At 42.0% G+C, this 21,543-nt stretch overlaps 1 protein-coding gene across 3 annotated transcripts in view; it reads right to left on the reverse strand.

Annotated features, from left to right (window-relative positions):
- The window catches only part of IGF2R (insulin like growth factor 2 receptor), a 315,579-nt gene that overhangs the window by 231,920 nt on the left and 62,116 nt on the right, over window positions 1-21,543 (reverse strand). For all 3 annotated transcript variants that reach the window (XM_029596695.1, XM_029596693.1, XM_029596696.1), the window contains exons 4-8: window positions 17,316-17,414; window positions 8,772-8,904; window positions 5,419-5,539; window positions 4,465-4,576; window positions 3,338-3,500 (exon numbers count right to left, since the gene is read on the reverse strand). In XM_029596695.1, coding sequence (XP_029452555.1) covers window positions 3,338-3,500; window positions 4,465-4,576; window positions 5,419-5,539; window positions 8,772-8,904; window positions 17,316-17,414 — 628 coding nt within the window. The remainder of the gene's footprint in view (window positions 1-3,337; window positions 3,501-4,464; window positions 4,577-5,418; window positions 5,540-8,771; window positions 8,905-17,315; window positions 17,415-21,543) is intronic.

Below are 21,543 nucleotides of genomic sequence, written 5' to 3' on the forward strand. Positions count from 1 at the left end.
AGATACCACATTTAAATCCTTTATAAATTTTCACATTTCATTCTCGAGTTTTGCCCACTTCAGCCTCTACTGTTTCCAGTCTTGGCTTAAGTTCCTGTATCTGAGTGTCAAAAACCTCCAGCTTATGTTCAACGCCTTCCAAGTTATCCTGAAACTCCCCTATCGATTTCACTAAAGCTACCATTATGTCCCAAATTGCTTCCAAAGTTATTTTATCTGGCTTACCAGGCATCTGGAAACGGGGTCTAGAAACTGACTCACCCGTTTTCTGCACCAGAGATAGTCCAGCCAGCAAAACTTCCTGACTGGGACAAATCGTCGCTCCTTCAAACCCCTCAGCCGCCCTCTCTGAAGTCAGGGTGGACGCTGGAGGTACAGGGTTGAGATGGTCAGCTCCCACTATCTCAAGGCTCGCTGTGGGTTGCAAAGGAGTTTCGACGTCCTCCGCCCTCTGGCCTCCTCCCGCTGGAGTCACATCTACCGCGTCATGGATTTGCGACTCTGCTGCCTGAGGACTCTCAGGGAGTGGAGTAATTTCAGGTCTACGAGGATCCGGGGGAGTAAGTGTAACTTCTCCTGGTAGAGCCAGCGCTTCCTCAGTGGTCTCCACAACGGAGCTTTCTCCACCCGTTTCGGCGGTCCTTTCAGGTACGTACGAAGTTATTAGCCGCTGAGTGGCCATAACCTCCGAATCCAAAGGAAAGATTCGGAGTTTGCCTTTTCTTTTTGCGGGCATAGTTAGAAAATCTTTGCAAGAATCGGAACTCGGCGTGTCCGTATCTGGCTATGCCGCCATCTTGCCTCTCAATATCCTCAGAGGCTTTTACTATTTATTTATTTTTATATACCGCTGTTCGATCTAGCATATCACAATGGTTTACAGTATAGCATTAAGGTCTAATAAGAGTTGGGCATCTTATTTTACATTATAACTTTGTACCTTCTGCAACAATACAACTTAGGTTAATAGCAGTAATAACATATAACATGGCATACTACCCTTAATCATTCAGCCTGATTCTCTTGATGCAGCTCCAACATTGCTCTCTGCTTCCACAGCAAGGGGTAAGGGGAATTGGACTCAAACAGCATTCAAGGCTCCTGACTTTTACATGGGGGTTACCTGCACATTGCAGCAGACACTGGCACAGGCTTGCAGGGCAGAGTGGGTGGACCATTTTCACGTTTCTATTTTGTCAGATTTCATGATCTTCCCCATCTCTGCTCTATCATCTTGGGCTACTGAGCTGACAGATTCTCCGCTTAGTTTACCCCGGCTCTCCACGACTTTTAAGTGATTCCTTTCAAGCAGCATTTTGCTTGAAACAGTAAGAGTTAAACTGAGTGGGCCCTTTTCCTATGCTACGCCTACAACAAAGACCTCTTGAGGATGAGATCCTGTGTAACTTTAGGGATTTCATGTGATGATACAGCTTGGGATGTTATAACTACTATTTTGGTACTAAATTAAGCTTAAAGTAATCCATGACCAGTAACAGATTATAAACACAATTAGTCATCGGTAATAACCTTCGGTTTTTTTTCCAGATATTTTTTTTATATGAAGGGAGGAGCGATACCTTTCAAAGGACCAACAAGAGAGACTGCAGTACATGGGCTTTTGAGATAACAAAGCTCCCGGTCTCCATTTTTAAAGCTCATCTACAACATAGGTTTTGTTGGTCCTTTAAAAAAAAGAAAGCATCACAACCTACAAGGATGCCGGCTTTCTGCAGGACCAATAAGATTAGCAGAAATTTATTAGATGAGCTGTGGCGTTTGGAAGAAGCGACTGCTTTTAGAAGGTCCCACATACACCCTGTGGATTTCACTGAAGCCAAATATTCAGGGTCCACATCTCCAGTGTCTGCTAAAGGCTTTTCACATTCCAGAGTCTCCAAAACACAAATCAAACTACATTAAAGTAGGGGCTGTTTCACTGAGCTGCACCTTCAGCAATACTCTAAATGAACTTGAGCTTAAAAAGCCAAAATCTCTCAACTGCACGAGTCCGCACCCCTCCATGCAGTACTTACAGCAAGTCCCTATTGCAACATGAATCTTTTAGGGTAGGTATTTAGGGTAGGTATTTAGCAGCTTTGCACAGTGGGATGGTGCAGATTTGGCCAGTTTTCTTGGCAGAAGAGCTCGGGATCGCCTGTGGTCTGCAGTCTTCAAGTCTCGCCACAGATTTGCTGTTGGATTCAGGTCTGGGCTTTCACTGGGTCACCTAAGGACGTTTGTTCACTTTCTTCTTGCTGAGTCGCTCCATTGTTGCTTTTGCTCTAGGATCATTGCCCTACTGAAAAGGGAAATCTTTTCCCCAAACCCAGATCTGGTTATTTACTTTTTTAATTTAGACTGTTTAGTTGGGGGGGATTCAAAGCAGTCTTCGACAGACTGGACCATGTGGTCCTCCTTATCTGCACATCATCCATCTTTCCTATGATCTTCACAAGTGTCCTTCTCCCACACGTAATGCAGCCACTATCTTAGGGATGATGTGAGCAGGGTGATGTGCTGCGCTTGTTTTATGTCACGAATATCACTTAGCACAGAGACCATAAAGCTCCACTTCGGTCTCATCTCCTGAACGGATGCAGTATCCCCTAAATGTCTGCAAAGGAGCACCATGCGGCACATCACGCGGCTTTTCTTCAGCAGTCCCACCCTCCCGTACAGGCCAGGACTGTGGAGTAATCTGGAATGTATTATAGTCCGTGTTTTCCCCAGTCGCAGCCAGAAACCGCTGCAGTTCTCTCAAAGTAATCTTAGGCCTCACAGCAACTTTCCACAAAGATTTCCTGAGCCCACGACTACCGACTTTGCAGGGAGCCTGAACTGTTTCCACTTTACAGCAGGAGACCTGACGGAGCCTTCCCCCTTCCGGCCGCCACCTGTGCCGCAGGCTGTGTTCTTTGCTTCAAACTCACTTCATACTACAGAAACAGCTCGATTCTTCATCCAGCAGTATTTAAAATCACCTCAACTACTGTGAGTGGACGCACGCGGTCTCTGTTTAACTTATATGGGTTTTAATGCAATTTTCTGAACTGAAGCTAATTTGGGTTTGCTATGACAAAGGCTGGGAAGACGTATGCAATCAAGAATTTGTGATTTTTTATTCTTAACTTTGGAATATTTCTAAAATTGTTCTTGTACAATGAAAGTATAGAGTATGTTTCACTGATCTACACAACAAACTCCTAGTTTAAATGCATTTTGAGTTGTATTATTGAAAAAAATGTAAAAGGGTGTTAAGACTTTTACAACGCACTTTTAGAGCTCTACCGATGCTTTTAATATTTAAATATTAAAAGTAAAGAAAAAGGTTTACCCTGCATCTGTGAGAGAGGGGTGAGGTCTACAGAGACGTCGTGCTGCTCACTGGTCAGCGTACAGGTCCCACTTTCCAAATACTCCCTGTGGCAGGCATACTCTGTCACCCACTCAATTTCATAGCGACAATTCGTTTTGGCAGTCAGCTTCGGGTCTGTTCCCTGGTGGAAGGAAAACAAGAAGCCATCTTATACTATAAAAGTACAAACGCCAAACTAAAAGCAGGGGTGCGGGCGGAAGGCAGGCAAATACAAAGAAAAGAACTTCAGTCGTATATAAAGTTGAATGGTAATGAGTAAATAATGCATTTATAGGGAAAACTGAAATCAAGGGTCCGGCATAATCAAATTCACCTCCACCATCATCTCTCACTTTAAAATCCAACTAATTCTAAAAAGAGGACAATTTTCAAATGTATTTCTACAGGTGGACTGGGTTTTTCTGCAGATAACCCCCCATTTGAAAACTGCCGCTCCCTTCAGCAGGTGGACGTACCCTCACTATTCACAGCCCAGAAAAAGGAAGCGCGACAGACAGGGAGGCTTTCGTTGTGAAAGCTCCAGATCTACTTTTAGCAGGTATTTCTGCACCCGATGCAAAGCACGTGTGCTCTAAACACACGTGCCAAATATGAAGCCTATTCCTGCAGCCGGCCTTTTTTATGTATTTATCTTTTTAAGGGAAACCCCGCACCTGTTTTCCCTTTGAAAATGAGCTGGTGGTCCTGCAAGCATAAGGTACCTAACTGGACCGCAAGCTCCACGATTTACTATTAAATGTGTCAACCCACATAAGAACGAACGTAAGACTCAAATCCATGTACGCTACACGTGGGCCAGGGGACACCGACACTGCAAGGCGCGTTACTGATAGAGGTTCAGCAAGTTTCCAGCATGAATCATCGTTTTATTATTCTGCACGTTGGGGGTTTCCTATTGCTGATACCTTCACGAATGAGTTTCCTATGCATTCCACACATACTTTAAGGACATTTACACTGACTACCAATTAAACACAGTACAAATCATACATGCACCACACCAAATGTAAAATATTAAAACAGAATTTCAATGCTCGACAGTGCTTCAGAGAAGGTAGTGTTACCAGGAACAGCCAGCCTGTTACCTCTGTCCTCTCAGACGGACACACAAAAGTGATGGAAACTGTAGGGTCATGGCCATTACAGAATGATGGCCTCTCTGCATCGTTATATTGTCTCTCGTAACGAAGAACAAGCCTGGAATGGACCAAAAGGAAGGTGGTGTCAAAAGAGAAAGTACCAGAACCAAGAGTCCAATTTATCAACCTCTCTCAGCAGAGGGATCCTACCCCTGCCAGGAAATGTTTTGCAGGCCCAGTTTCTCTCTCATATTCAGTGGCTTCAGCTGCACTATCCAGAGTTCACTTTTAGATTAAACAAAACAAGCATTCCTGCTTTGCTTCTCAGATTAAGCTGGCCTTCCTCGAGTAGAAACACTTGAACTTGTGGCTGTTTTCTACCTAGTGCACCACACTTTTGATAAAAACAAAATTCAGACTTTGCTCAGGCCAAATACCTGAACCATTCCAGTGAATATTTTTTTACTTAAAATATGATCTGTTACGCACTCCCCCCCCTCCATCCCTTACCACTTGGCAGACGGTCACCAGATGGTCTCACCACGGTGGTGGTGGTAATATGGGGAGACCGTCTGGTGTTCCCCCTCCCACCCTCTGGACTGGGACAGCAGCAAAGGCCCAGAGGGTGGAGGGGGAAGAGGATAGTAAGAGGAAAGGGGAGGGCCAGAGGAGGAGTGGGAGAGTAAGGAAGAGTGAGGAGCAGTGAGGGAAAGGGGAGTGTAATGAAGAATGAGGAGAGGAGCTGTGGAAGAAAGGAGGAACATTGGGAGAATGAGAGAGGAGGAGGAGCAGTGGGAAAGGGGGAGGGGGGTTGGGGAAGTGGGGCAGCAGGACAGTAAGAGGGGAGGGGAGCTGGAGGAGGGAGCAGTGGGTGGAGGGGGAAGAGTGCACATCCTGACAGCTGGCATTTGGAACAAACATCTGGCCCGTTTTAAGGGCTTGTGTAGTTCCTACACAGACCTGTCCTTATCCATCGCTTTCAGCCCCTCCTTCGGCTGCCCGACATCAAAACTCTGCCCTTGCTTCACAACGCAGGCAGCACTGCCCTGGGGACAGGCAGATGTGCCACTTTCTTTACCGCCTGTTAGTAGGAAAATAAATCATAGTTTATCCGAAATGTTTCTCTACTTTACTAGACAAGTTAAACTTATACCATGTTTCCCCGAAAATAAGACCTAGTAGAGGTTTCGCCAAATTGCTAAATATAAGACCTCCCCCGAAAGTAAGACCTAGCACACATTACATGTAAACGATCGAATTAGCTACGGTATTCCCTCCCATACAGTAACGCACGCCCCGACTATCGCTTTTTTACCCTGCCGTTTTGCCGCGCGTTTAACCTGCTAACTTACCGCCTACCCCTACCCCTGCGTTAGAGGCAGGGGTAAGGGTAGGCGGCAAACTTTCCCCTGGCCCCCGCTCACCTGCCCTGGCGGCGTCCATGGATGCTGGTCTCCGGGGCAGCCCCAGTCCTCTCTCCTCCTCCCGAAGCAACAAAAGCGGAAAAAAAGCGAAAAAGCAAAAAAAAAAAAAAAAAGTGAAAAAAAAAAGTTGCAAGAGAGAGATGGGAGAGAGGACGGGCGATCCTACGCTCGGGATTGCCAGTCCTCTCCCCTCCTCCCGAAGCAAGGCGCGAAAAGCAGCCTTGCTCCGGGAGGAGGGGAGAGGACTGGCAGTGTAAAGCAACGAAGTGACTTACTTTTTTCACAGCCCTCCTCCGGAGACGGACATGGATCGCGGCTCCCCTGCCTCCCGGAGGCGAAGATGGATGCCTGCACGGGCGAAAGCGGCCCCTGTATGTGCGATTGGGCCGCTCAATGCGTGACGTTTTGACGTTTGGCGTCACGGCGCACGTACAGGGGCCGCTTTCGCCCGTGCAGGCATCCATCTTCGCCTCCGGGAGGCAGGGGAGCCGCGATCCATGTCCGTCTCCGGAGGAGGGCTGTGAAAAAAGTAAGTCACTTCGTTGCTTTACACTGCCAATCCTCTCCCCTCCTCCTGGAGCAAGGCTGCTTTTCGCACCTTGCTTCGGGAAGAGGGGAGAGGACTGGCAATCCCGAGCGTAGGATCGCCCGTCCTCTCTCCCCTCTCTTGCAACTTTTATTTTTTTCACTTTTTCGCTTTTTTTTTTTCCCGCTTGCTTCGGGAGGAGAGGAGAGAGGACTGGCAATCCCAAGCGTAGGAGAACCGTCCACTTCCTGGTACCTGTCATTTGAAATGACAGGTACCGGTACCAGCGTGTCCGTGAAGCGTTAGGCCAGTGCACCCAGGATACTGTATAGCGCTCTATACAGTAAAATGGGTTGCGCGGGCCTAACGCCTCACGGACGCTTCTTACCGTAGACGCAGCTTGCATTTTTTAAAATTACTGTATAAAGAGCGTCACTCTTCTTTTTCAGTCAATCTGTGATTCTGTGAGCACGCAAGCCCAAAAGGGAAGAGAATGCAAGCTTTGTTTTGTTCAGCAACTGCCCTATATATTGGTGATATAATTGGACATCTAGATAAATAAAATCTCATACAAATTGCTATAAGAAGGAAGGAATCAAATTAATCAGATTAGTCTGAGTTTCCTTTCTTCTGCATACTCTCAAAGATCAACAAATGAATGGAGAAGAACGGATGGAAATGGACAATGTGCTCAACGCCCCGTTCTCTCAGGATTCAGTAACATCAGTGGTCATTTTCTAGGTTTGAGTCAGCAGCAGCCTCCACCTTTCAGTTTTTCCCAATGGAGAAAAGGAAGCAAGTTAAAAATGATCCCAGCAGGCAGAAGTAGTTGAATACAGGCACCGAGGCAGGGAGAGCAGGCCCTCGAGGAGCGAGTTCATTTTTTTGTTCAATATACCGGGATGTGAATTCTTCTTCATGGAAAAATAAGACAACCCCTGAAAATAAGGCCTGGTGCATCTTTGGTAGCAAAATTTAATATAAGACACGGTCTTATTTTCGGGGAAACAGACTGTTGCTCTCTCACTAACTGCACATACAAATCCAGTCTCCAGTGTGTGCAGACATCTGAAACCCCTACTAATGCATCAAAGACATCAAGAAAAAACAAACGACTTCTAGCAAAATGCCTCCATATCTCCAGTACTGCTCTGAAAGCCACTTACATGGTAGTATGCACTTTTTGTATTTAATTTGCATTTTAGGCCCTGATTAACTAAACTTTTTTTTTTCTTTCCCATACAGACAGAAAGGGACACAAGCCTTACCATGGGATCCTGCTTAAGATCATGTGTTGCAAATGAACACACAATATCAGGAGCACAATGCAGGAAGTTTCGACAAATTCTTGCAGCATCCGTGACAAAAACCTGGATGGATGCGGTTGACTCTCTCATGGAAGCATATCCCTGATGCAGACTCTGCTCGGAATACAAATGTACACGGGAACTTTGCTGGTTCCACGTCTTGAGACTACGTTTAACTCTAGTACATATGAAGAGCATTTCTGTTTTTATGTGGAATTTATAGATAAGCGATGGTTTGCACTGACCACAAGTTTTGAATTAATTGAGCTACTCGTGTAACTGATAGTAAGGTAGAGTTGACTGAATCTATTTTTGAGAGTTTAGCTTTAATATCATACATTTGTAATTCTTCTCAAAGGGATCTTTTAAATTCAGAGCTTCCTCAGATTTCTCATCCTCCATCTTGACCTATAAATACAGGGTCCCTGTGATCAATAAAATCATTTTCTCACTACAGAAAGTTACACGGCAATGGAAAGTTGTAGAGAGTATGTTGCTTGAAGTATAGCGCACAAAAGGAACTTAATTAAATCTTCTCCATAAAGCCACAAGTAGTTGCAGCTACCTCGTTAGGCAATACCCACTCCTCTGTCACCAAAGAAATGTAAACTATTGTATTTCCCATACAAAACTCTCTTCTCCAGCAAGAGAGGAGCTATACAAGAGTCAAGCTGAGAGAGGAAATAATTTCATCCTGGATATCACAATAGACTCAAAACTGTACATCTCATCCACCAAATGCCATGCTGGTATGGTCACACATACCCAAACAGGGATAGCGTGCCCTATATTTCACAGCTCGGTTTGGCACAGTGAGATTTATGGGGTGAGAACAGTATCTGGACCAGATGTTTTACCGTTAATAGAAAAGCGTCTTTAACAAGAGATGGTAACCCAATCCTTGAGGGTCAATATTTGTATCCGGAATTGTAATGCATCTTACAGAAATGCTATTTACACTGATACTGCTTCACTGTAATTAATATGGTTAAATACATGCATTTCACACATGTTTTGCTCTATTGCCTTTTACATACTTGAAAGCACAGATCTAACCTATGTTTCGACAAATGTTGATGAACAAAGCAGAACTATCATCGGAGTCATCCACAGGGTAGCTACCAGACCATTTGATCAATGGATTTAAATCATGTTTTTTCAGATCTTGATCAAAAACATAGCAAGGTACCTGAAAAAAAAATACAGAAATAAAAATAGTCACAAGAGTTATAAAAAGAAAAAAAAATCTCAGTCACACAACTTCAGTTATAATGGCCTCTACTGATTAAGTATGTATGCTTTCTAGAAAGATAAAAAGTACAGACTTCAGCCCCTTAATTCATATAAATGATGGTAGTAACCAAATACCTCATTTCAGAGTCTTCAAAGATGCCCTCAGCCTAAAACACACCATCCAGTTTAACCCTCTTGGGCTAACATCTGATGACTGGATAAGCAAGGAACGTCACATAATATCTGATAATGTCACATAATATCTGATGACTGGATAAGCAAGGAACGTCACATACAGCAAACCTGATAAGCTAAGGGGATCTCATCTGGATGGGAGGCATGTGACAAGGTCTGAAGCAGACCCAGAGGTTTTATTTCATTTATTCATTTGGATTATTACCCGCTTTTTCAAATACAAAATTCACCCAAAGCGGTTTACAGTGCATTGGAATAGCAGCAGATGATTTAGGTCATCGACTCTTCTGGGTTATAATGAGGGAAGAGCAGATGTTCTGTGATAAGTGGTGGAATTCGTTCTCTGGTTTGGTTTCTAAATGTAAAGGACCGGGCCCACTCGCCCGGCGTGCTAATAACTTGGCGCCGGGGAGGACCTCACAGCATCGCGCTCACCCTCCCCCCCTTTACCTCTGGGTTCTTCGCCCTCCCCCCTATCCCCTTGTCGAGTCAGGTGTGCTGGTGGGGCATGGGAGGGGGAGGTGAGTGTGGCGGTGGGGGGGTTGGGCATTGCGTCTTCTTGGGCGTGCAGTGGGGGGGAGGGGCCAGTGAGATTTCACACGGCCACGCATGTGCGGGAGGGCGAGACGAGCACCGGCGCGGCACGCTCTGATGATGCGGGCGGCCGGGATTTAAATCCCGGGCCATTGCATCTTATGGAGCGAAAAATTCGGTCTATTTCTTGATTTTGTTTGATGTTTTATGAGGAATGGTGTTATTTGTTTTTCCACTGTTGAACCGCATACAGAGTCTGGCTTGTTGTGGTTTCCATTCAGTTTTTGTTTGCACATTTCTATTTATACTTTAGAGTCTCCTTATTCTATATTTGATGAGGGTCTGTCTGTGTTTTGCCAGCGGCAACCCGATTAACGGCGCTATTACACCAGGCGTCGCACGACGAAGGGGCGCGACAAAGGGGTTTTCCCCTTTGTGCTAACCTTTGTGCGCCTTATATCATAACTGTATGTATATGTTTTGGTTAACAATTTAATCTTTATTAATGTTGTTTATATTTTTTGCATTGTTTTTAAAAAAAAAAAAATTATTTCGTTACAGATGTTTAAATGTATTAGACTAAGGAATTTCACTTCCTGCTTATTCAGGTTTATTGTAAACCGGTTTGATATGCATTTTATGCAGGAAAATCGGTATAGAAAAACGAAAAATAAATAAATAAATAAATCCCGTTAAGCAACCTCGCTTTCTTTGTTAACAAGCATCAACCAACCGTAGCACATGGAAAGTCCCAAACCGAGGATTGCACTGCGGAGCAACTATAAACCAACACAACCTGGACCCATCAGGAGAAGAGTAGAAAACTGGGTGTATAAGCTACACAGAACGGCGTGTGTCCTTGGGACATGATGTCCAGACAATACAAACAGCAGTAAATCATTCATAACTTACTTTACAGTTTTTCCTCACCACAGATCAGTTCTACTCTTCAAATACAAATGTCTACCTGCACTCTTCGTTCCTCCAATCAGTTTCTGCTAGACATTCCCTCCCCCTAAAACTGCCCGCTTGTACGTTTCACATGAATGGTCAATCTCCATCTTCAGCCCTAAAGAATGGAACGCTGTACCAACCAGCTTTCAATCACAAGAGACTCCAAAATATTTAAGAAGCTCCTTAAAACTCGTTTGATGAAGATTTTTCCACAGTTTTTTTAAATGATTATCTAACAGCTCAGTGTATTTTTTTAAATTTAACGTTTATTGAAGTTTGTATGTAATGAACAAGCAATAAACAATGCCGCAGTCAGTAGCGAGATAACAGGAAGCCATAAACAACCACAGAAACGTTCCCAACAGATATGAATTGTGCATCACTCACTGACCTTAAAAAATGAAAATCACAACCAAACTTTCCTTTTCCCCCTCCAATTCCCCTCTCCCCACCCCCTAACAGATCCCCTGCAGGCTTAGCATTAGAAAAAGCTACAGGGATAGAGGTGCAGAGCTTCAACATAACCCTTTAACATCAGAGGAGGAGACTAAACTGCTTCCGCCACCCCTCGTTCTTTCAACACCAAATAGGGAGCCCAGGTTCTCTCAAATTTGAATAAACCATCATGCAAAATGGCCATGAGTTTCCTCATCAAAAATACTCTTGCCAATCTAGTGCCCACAGGAGCCTCCTTCTTGCGACACCAGGCACTAAGTTCACATCTGGCTGCCACTACGATATTCTTGAGCAGACGGCTTTCCACCTTCCCCCAGTCTCCCAAGTCCAACAGAAGTACAAACGCTTTAGGATCTTTCCACACCGAGGCCTCCATTATTAAGGCACAGACCTCATCCCAATACTGCGCCACTTTAGGACAGTTCCATCATATGTGAATAAAATCGCCCCTTTCACCACAGCCGCGACAACATAAATCCAACACATTAGGATAAAACCCAACTAGAAAGAAATGTATATCCATTCTCCAGTATGTTTATTTATTTATTTAAATTCTTTTGATATACCAATACTCAAGACTAGGGTCTTATCATACCGGTTTACAGCGAAACAGGGGGTAACCAATTAACTGGAAAGATAAAGTTACAATGAACAGGGATTTATAGAGTGGGAGAGCTGAGAGCAAAAGAATAGGAATAACAAAGTTTAACATAAAGTTATAAACAGCCTGATCAGAGCTTAAGTTACAGTGAATATAAATTGTAATAGCAATATGTAAATAAATAATTTGGTGAAAGTATGTAACCAAACAGATGACAGAATCAGGAGTCTGTTTTAATGTTGCCTTGGCTTAAGGAAAGGCTTGTTTGAAGAGCCAAGTTTTTAAGTTCTTCCTGAATGTAAGCAGGCATTGTATGTTCACAGCAATAAACTCTTCCCCGTCACATGAAAACACAGGTCCTATGTATCCTCATCCAACTTTTCAACTTTCTCCCACACAATTAAATGCCTCGTGAAACTCCAGCACTCCCAATAACAGAGCATACATTTTTGATGTTGCTTTAGTGATTCCATTTGCTCTGTCACAATACACTTCAAACAGGGCTTTTGGAAGCTGTAATTCCCTGATGACAGCCCTAGACGGAATAAAAGATATTACTTGCAAATAATGAAATCTGTCACAAGAGAGTAAAGCGAATTGCTCGCATAGCAAATCAAAGGATCGCATAGTATTCCCATCCCATCTTTGACCAAGCCTAGAAAGCCCCAGATTACCCTAAGAAATTCCTGGTGGGACTGCCTTAAGATGAATAAAGAAGGTCCTAGACCAGTACTGCTTAACTCCCACTAACTGCTTCCGAAACTTAAACCAAATGCTTAACGATGTTTTGGAGAATGGAGAAGGGCTTCCCATGACCTCATTCAGAAACTCTCAAAGCCATAAAACACTATCTAGGGAAGAGACGCCCACTATATCCACATTTGCCATTCCAAAACTGAATGTAAATGTAGTGCAGCATAATAGTCCAGCCTGAGGACTCCCAGCCCACTCTGCTCTTTCGGCAAAAACAGGACTTTTCTAGACTCGCTTGGTGGCCTTTTCCTCCAAATGAAGCTAAAAGTCCTCCTTTCCCAGCTCTTAAGGACTGCATTTGGAACCCGTGTAGGCAAAATTTGAAAAAATAAAGTCTGGGTAAAATATTCGTTTTAATGTTCTTATGTTATGAATCCTGCCTAGCCATGACAGATCTAACCTCTCCCACCCAGCCAAATTGCTAATGCCAATGGCTTGTAGTTTAAATCAAACATATCGGCACCCAAACCGACCCCCAAATACTTAATGCTAGCATTAGCAAGCCACTAAAATTCCCACCTCCTCAGATGTCAAATTTATGTTAAGGATTTCCGATTTATCTTTGCTTACTTTAAAACCGGATACGGAGCCAAAACATCGCAGTTCATTTAAAATAGTATGAAGGGAGGTCTTGGGGTTTGTCACCGTGAATAATAAGTCATCCACGAACAGGGTCAGTTTACAGCATTTTTTCCTTGATTTTCACCCCACTGATGCTCATATTCTGCCTAATCGCAACCACAAGAGGTTCCAGAAATAGCTGTTTCTCTGTGCCTGTTCTTTTTAGCCGTGTTGCTATGCTGTCCATCTCACATGCCACTAATCAGACTGTTTTCAATCCGGGGAAGTCCCTTAACCCCTTTCAGCAACAATGGAGCAATTGGTTCAGGAACCAACAAGAGAGGGAGCAACTTTAGATCTAATTCTCAGTGGAGCACAGGACTTGGTGAGAGAGGTAACGGTGGTGGGGCCGCTTGGCAATAGTGATCATAATATGACCACATTTGATTTAATAACTGGAAGAGGAACAGTGAGCAAATCCACGGCTCTCGTGCAAAACTTTCAAAAGGGAAACTGAGAAAATGAGAAAAATTGTTAGAAAAAAACTGAAAGGAGCAGCTACAAAAGTAAAAAATGTCCAAGAGGCGTGGTCATTGTTAAAAAATACCATCCTAGAAGCACAGTCTAGATGTATTCCACACATTAAGAAAGGTGGAAAGAAGGCAAAACGATTACCGGCATGGTTAAAAGGGGAGGTGAAAGAAGCTATTTTAGCCAAAAGATCTTCATTCAAAAATTGGAAGAAGGATCCAACAGAAGAAAATAGGATAAAGCATAAACATTGGCAAGTTAAATGTAAGACATTGATAAGACAGGCTAAGAGAGAATTTGAAAAGAAGTTGGCCGTAGAGGCAAAAACTCACAGTAAAAACTTTTTAAAATATATCCGAAGCAGAAAGCCTGTGAGGGAGTCAGTTGGACCGTTAGATGATTGAGGGGTTAAAGGGGCACTTAGAGAAGATAAGGCCATCGTGGAAAGATTAAATGATTTCTTTGCTTCGGTGTTTACTGAAGAGGATGTTGGGGAGGTACCCGTAATGGAGAAGGTTTTCATGGGTAATGATTCAGATGGACTGAATCAAATCACAGTGAACCTAGAAGATGTGGTAGACCTGATTGACAAACTGAAGAGTAGTAAATCACCTGGACCGAATGGTATACATCCCAGGGTTCTGAAGGAACTAAAAAATGAAATTTCAGACCTATTAGTAAAAATTTGTAACCTATCATTAAAATCATCCATTGTACCTGAAGACTGGAGGATAGCAAATGTAACCCCAATATTTAAAAAGAACTCCAGGGGCGATCCGGGAAACTACAGACCGGTTAGCCTGACTTCAGTGCCAGGAAAAATAGTAGAAAGTGTTCTAAACATCAAAATCACAGACATGGTTTAATGGAACAAAGTCAGCATGGCTTTACCCAAGGCAAGTCTTGCCTCACAAATCTGCTTCACTTCTTTGAAGGAGTTAATAAACATGTGGATAAAGGTGAACCGGTAGATATAGTATACTTGGATTTTCAGAAGGCGTTTGACAAAGTTCCTCATGAGAGGCTTCTAGGAAAAGTAAAAATTCATGGGATAGGTGGCGATGTCCTTTCGTGGATTGCAAACTGGCTAAAAGACAGGAAACAGAGAGTAGGATTAAATGGTCAGTTTTCTCAGTGGAAGGGAGTGGTCAGTGGAGTGCCTCAGGGATCTGTATTGGGACCCTTACTTTTTAATATATTTATGAATGATCTGGAAAGAAATACGATGAGTGAGATAATCAAATTTGCAGATGACACAAAATTGTTCAGAGTTTTTAAATCAAAAAAGCAAACAGAATTTTGGGAATTATTAGAAAGGGAATGGTGAATAAAATGGAAAATGTCATAATGCCTCTGTATCGCTCCATGGTGAGACCACACCTTGAATACTGTGTACAATTCTGGTCGCCGCATCTCAAAAAAGATATAATTGCAATGGAGAAGGTACAGAGAAGGGCAACCAAAATGATAAGGGGAATGGAACAACTCCCCTATGAGGAAAGACTAAAGAGGTTAGGACTTTTCAGCTTGGAGAAGAGACGACTGAGGGGGGATATGATAGAGGTGTTTAAAATCATGAGAGGTCTAGAACGGGTAGATGTGAATCGGTTATTTACTCTTTCGGATAGTAGAAAGACTAGGGGGCATTCCATGAAGTTAGCATGGGGCACATTTAAAACTAATCGGAGAAAGTTCTTTTTTACTCAACGCACAATTAAACTCTGGAATTTGTTGCCAGAGGATGTGGTTAGTGCAGTTAGTATAGCTGTGTTTAAAAAAAGGATTGGATAAGTTCTTGGAGGAGAAGTCCATTACCTGCTATTAAGTTCACTTAGAGAATAGCCACTGCCATTAGCAATGGTTACATGGAATAGACTTAGTGTTTGGGTACTTGCCAGGTTCTTATGGCCTGGATTGGCCACTGTTGGAAACAGGATGCTGGGCTTGATGGACCCTTGGTCTGACCCAGTATGGCATTTTCTTATGTTCTTAAACGTTTTGCAGATTTAATACGCAGATGGTGAGTGATCCCCTAGGAGCCCTGAATCGTGACCTGTGCCTAGGCTCCTATTTTATGTTATCTTTTGTTAATTTTTATATTTTCTTATGCAAATAAAATTCTTACATATGTTGTCAATTTATGTAAAATGGCAGTATTATTTTGAAATTCTGAGGTAAACCAACCGATATGGGCCACGTTTTGAAATACTTTCATCAGGGGTATTTGTATAAACAAAATAGGTAAAAGGTGAATGAGAGAGAAGTGGTGCAATGATGATATTATGGCACAGTGAGAAATGAAACTGTGGCCATGTATAATCCCCTCTCTTCAATATTTTCTGTCTTATGGAAGTGAAGAGGTCACATATCAAGTGATATTTGAATTTGTGTATAGCATTTTTTCCACTTGATTGATGGGTTGGGTTTTTTTTCAATTTATAATTTTTATTGTATTCAACATGATCCAACATAGCAGAACAGTAAACAAACCAATATTCAAAGAAACAGGTGCCACAGTTGCCAATCTCCCTCACCCACCTCTCCCCACCCTCCCTCCTGCCCATGAGCTCACACACCTACTGTCTCGTTTAACCAGTTAACCTCTTAAGAAGTGGATGATACTCGGGGAAATGACTACGGAATCCAGTATAGGACCCCTGGAATGATGAGTGGTGGGTTACGCATTTGAGAAAATCATTCGAGAACCCGTTGTTTCTCCCATTGTAAGGCGACCATAGTTATTTTTTTAAATTTAGTATTGTCTCGAGTTGTGACAGGAGCAAGACTGATATTTTCTAAAACATGTGAAAACAGTTTTATTTAAACAGGTATATGATGCTTTAATTTTGAGTGCTGTCTTGGATTTTTTATTGTGCTCTGTTTTAGATTTTATTTTTGTCTATTTTAATTTTATTTGAGTTTTATGTTTTGTGTGTTTTATATATTAAATTATGTGTATGTAGTTGTAAATGCACAGCACAAATTGGATTCATGGAATATAAAATGTATAAATAAATTAATAATAAAGGCTAAACAGGTTAGTGCTCTTCAGCTTGGAAAAGAGACAACTTGAGGGGATATGACAGAAGTTTATAAATTAAAAAGTGGCATGAACAGATTTACTAGGAAACAGTTATTTACACTATCAAAATTAGTATTAAGACTAGGAGACTCTCCCTAAAACTAGAAAATAGCAGATTTAACACATTTAAGAAATTATATTTTTAGCCTACATGCCATTAAGCTATGAAACTTGTTGCCAGAAAATGTGGTTATGGCTTGTAGTGTAACAGAGTTTAAAAAAGACTGGGACAAGTTTCTGAATGACAGGTCCATAAGTTATTCTCCTGCCTGCTCACCATCAGAGACAGGAGGATGGGCTCAATGGACCATTGGTCTGACCTAGCATGGCATTTCTTAAGTTCCTATGTTTAAAAAAAAAAAAAAAAAAAAAGGAAATGCTGAAACAAAACCAAAAGTGAACAACAAGAAACCAACATAAAAAATACAATTGTAGGGGGTAGCGAGGTAGGTGAGACCTTAAAGTCAGTTCTAGGACATCTTCCTAATCAGAAAACAACAAAGTTCTGTTACTGATCAACAGCAAAACAAACGCGTCAAAATGTACTAAAGCTGGTTACAGACAACCTTAGGAGCTTTATAGGAAAAATAAAAAATAAAAAGGGGGAGGGAGCGAGGAATCGTACCCTGCCCTGTCTCATGCACTAAAGTCATCCTCTTCCATCATTCACCAATCAGCTGAACAGTGATCCGTTTCCTACCTCCTTTGTGGCCTTAAATGCATCTTTCTTACAGGCCACTGATGTCCTCCACTCAAAATAGTGCACACACTCTGTTGCAGTAACAAATTCAGGAGTTCCCTAAAAATAAATGAGAAAAATCAGGTTAAGATGACTTTATATGTAATTCAGACACAATAAGGTTCCCAAAATCAGCTGGAAGGACAGGCTGGTTAGATGAGTTTTGTTTAAACGCCATACTCCAAAGACCTTCAAGCCACCATACTGAGTGCTACCACTAGAAGAACTAAATATTTACACAAGCAAACACTCACAGTTATTTATAAAACTTAACTAATCCAATTTTGGCAGGCTAACTACCACAAAGAACACAATTTCTGAACATACAGATGGCATGGTTTAATAGGACAAAGCCAAGGGAAGCCTTGCCTCACCAAACTGCTACATTTCTTGAGGGCATAAATTTATTTATTTCGGAGTTTTTATATACCGAAGTATAGCTAGCTGCCTTCACATGTGGCTAAAGGTGAGCCAGCTGATATAGTGCATCTGGATTTCCAGAAAGCATTTGACGAAGTCCCTCACGAGAGCCTTCTTAGGAAATTAAAAAGTCATGGGATAGGGGGCAATGTCCTATTGTGAATTGTCAACTGGTTAAAAGATAGAAAAACAGAAAGTAGGGATAAATGATAAACTTTCCCCATGGCGAGGAGTGCCCGAGGGATCTGCTCTAACCACTAGGCTAGATCTGTTCTATCAGAGCAGCTACGAACCAGGAGACCTGGGTTCAAGTCCCACTGTCGCTCCTTGTGACCTTGGCCAAGTCACTTTACCCTCCATTGCCTCAGGTACAAAAACTTAGATTGTGAGCCCCCTGGGGATAGGAAAATACCTGCAGTACCTGAATGTAACCCACTGAAAATAAAAGTGTGAAAAGTGGAATATAAATAATAAAAAATAAAATAAATAAATAATATATTTATAAACGAAATGGAAATGAGCACAAACAAGTGAAGTGATCAAATTTGCAGACAACACAAATTATTCAAAGTTGTTAATCACAAGAGGATTGTGAGAAATTGCAAAAAGAGCTTTCAAAACTAGGAGACTGGCCATGTGTGATAGCAACTGGGGAAACAGCCAGGAGGAATAAGGAGGCAAACCCTGGCTGTTTCCTTATGTACAATTTTATTTATTGCAGTTCTGGCAGCACTCGAACATTAAACATAGGTCTTTGCAAAGACAAGCTTCTGAATTTCATACTGTGGTACAAGCGTCCATTTTTCCCATCACGGATTACTGCGGTGGTCTTTATTTAGGCCTCCCTTGTTCCATGTTGCACCTTTGCAAATGCTCATAAACTCTGCTGCCCATATAATCGAAGGCATAACGTGCTATGATCATATTACCCCCATCTTGATTGATTTACACTGGAGCGGATAAAGTATAAAATAGGCATGACAATTCTCAAATTAATCCACAGTCACTCTTGCTCATGGTCCAATGCCATATTAAAGATATATCAGCCATCTAGAAGTCTGCAATACTCCACAAAGAGGTTTGGGGTTTTTTTAGATATTCATCGCCTTCACGTCACCCGAGAATGCGCTTTTTCAGTTGCAGGCCGGGTCCCTTGCAATTCCCTTTCCATTGAGCCTTGACTATGTGAGTCTTTAAAAACATTCAGAAGACTTTTTAAAACTTTTTATTTAAATTAGCACATATGTGATTTGTTTTACTCCTATTTATAAATCTTATCTTTTGTTTGCTTATGGAATTACTTAATGTAGACATTGTTTATTTTATTGTTATTTTTACTTTTTTCTTTTATGTATGTTTCCTTGTACATTGCTTGGACCTATTGCAGTGTTAAGCGATTAACACATTTTAATAAATGTAAATGTAGCCTGGGCGCCTCCTGCCTGTGCCCCAAGGCCTCTCTAACCCTTGGGTCCTGACTTTTTTTTTTATTTATGCATTTTAAATATACTGACAAGTATCCACTTGTTAAAGAAATTATAAAGTACAGAAAAAGAAAATTAACAATGAAACAATTATTACAATTCTTAAATCAACATTAACCGTACTTAAAAATAAAGAAAATTACGGGAGAGCCCTGAACTTAGGAGCATATTTTAAACATAAGGAAATTGTTACAATCTTTGTGAATAAGGCCAACGTGAGAAGTTCCAACACATTTTATTCTGCTAACCTATCAAAGCAGTGAGAATGAGAATCCAAGAAAAGCCTAAGCTGTGGTGAGTCGAGAAAGACATAATCCTGTTCCTGGAAGAAAATTCTGCATTTACAGGGGGAATTGTAATTTTAAAACTGTGCTCCCATTTGTAATACTTCCCCTCTCATATTAAGAAATAACTTCCGTCTTATTTGCGTTGACTTAACCAAGTCCGGCTAACACCATATTTTTTGTCCAAAGAAAATGGCTGGACTATTTCTGAAGAAATGTTTGAATGTGTTCTTCTTATCCAAAGGAGACCAGCAGCGGTCGCCTTTGTGCCATCACCGTTTCTTGTGAAGATTCAAGCAGCGCAGTTAAATCAGGTAATCTCTCTTCCTCCAGGTTTTCAGGGTTAGCTTCAATATAAGGAAGGTACAAGGCTTTTGTCACCACGGGATTTATCTCTTCCGGAATCTTCAAAATCTTTGTTACATACATTTTAAACAAATCTACGGGGGAAATAGTCCTCAAAACTGGGAAATTCAAACATCTTAAATTGTGCGCTCTTAGATTATTGTCAGTTCTCTCAAGTCTCTTATCCACCTCTGTCTCCTTCTGTATTATATTAACTTGTATCTTTTCTACTTCTTTCAACCGTCCCTCCATCAGTTCGAGTTTTGAATTTTGTTGAACTAATCCATTTGCATTCTGAAGAACTTGATTTTTAGTATCAATGACTTCTTTGGTGAGTGCGATTATTGATTTTTCCAATGATTGCAACGCAGTCCAAATAGTAGAAAGTGTTACTTCTGAAGAAGCCTGCAATATTCTTTTCAGCTTTCGGGTTTCCTGGGCCTCTCCTCCGCTGGCACAGTTACCCAGGCCCGACGAACCCAGCATGTCGACATTTCTCAGTCCCTCACCTCCATTACCCCAGAGGGGCTGTACCTTTGTCGATTTCTCCACGATGGTAAATCCTGCGGATATTAAACTCTGCCAGACCGTTCCTATCCCTCTTCGGGTTTCACCCGACTGGTCCATGGGTCACCAACTGTCTTCGTTCCTCGTCCTGACCTGGAGGTGCTGGTCTGATAGGAGAACCGGGGCTTAAAAATGTATCAATGGTCAGAGGAGACGGCTCGTGCTCCCTTGCCATCCCCTCAGCGACCTGCTCACTCGGCGGTAATGGTGGTACCGCCGCAAAAAAATTCCCTATGCGGCCTGACTTCTTATAGAATGGTGAGGGGAACATCCCTTCATCCAGAATCCCTTGCAGGGCTGTAGCCAGTCCCTTAAGGTGCTATGAGAGAGCTTCCTGTACACTTCCTCACAGCATGCAAATAGCAAATGACACTTAGGAAGAGTAATCCAAATTAAGGTGGAGCCACAATGCAAGGCTCCACCTTAAGAATCACCATTCAAGAAAAGGATCTAAGCTTCATAGTCGATAATATATTGAAGTCATCTTCTCAGTGTGCAGCATCAGCTAAGAAAGCAATTAGATTACTAGGAATTATTAGGAAAGGAATGGAGAACAAAACAGCAAATATCATTATTCCTCTGGTCACCACATCTCAAAAACAATATAGCAGAATTAGTAAAGGTACAGAAAAGGGTGACCAAAATGATAAAGGGGATGGTACGATTCCTCTATAAGGAAAGGCTAGAGACGGATGAGGAGTCTATAAAATAATGAGGGCAGTACAAAGACCAGGGGATACACAAAGTTACTAAGTTGTACATTTAAAACTAATAAGAGAAAATCTTTTTTCACTCAGCGCATAATTAAGTTCTGGCATTCGTTGCCAGAGGATGTGTAGCTGCTTTAAAAAAAAAAAAAAAGAAGATTTGAACATTATTAATGTGGCAATGCAGAAATCCACTGCTTATCCCTGGAATAAGCAGCTTGGGATCTTTCCATCCCTTGGGATCCTGCCAGGTACCTGTGACCGAGACTGGCCACTGTTGGAGACAGGATACAAGGCTTGATGGACCTTTGATTTGACTCAGTAGGCAAGCCTTATGTTTTTATGTTAACACAATATTCCCTTTTTACTTTCTGAAATTAGT

The sequence above is a fragment of the Rhinatrema bivittatum genome, chromosome 3 (genome assembly GCF_901001135.1).
Source record: "Rhinatrema bivittatum chromosome 3, aRhiBiv1.1, whole genome shotgun sequence".
Lineage (NCBI taxonomy): Eukaryota > Metazoa > Chordata > Amphibia > Gymnophiona > Rhinatrematidae > Rhinatrema > Rhinatrema bivittatum.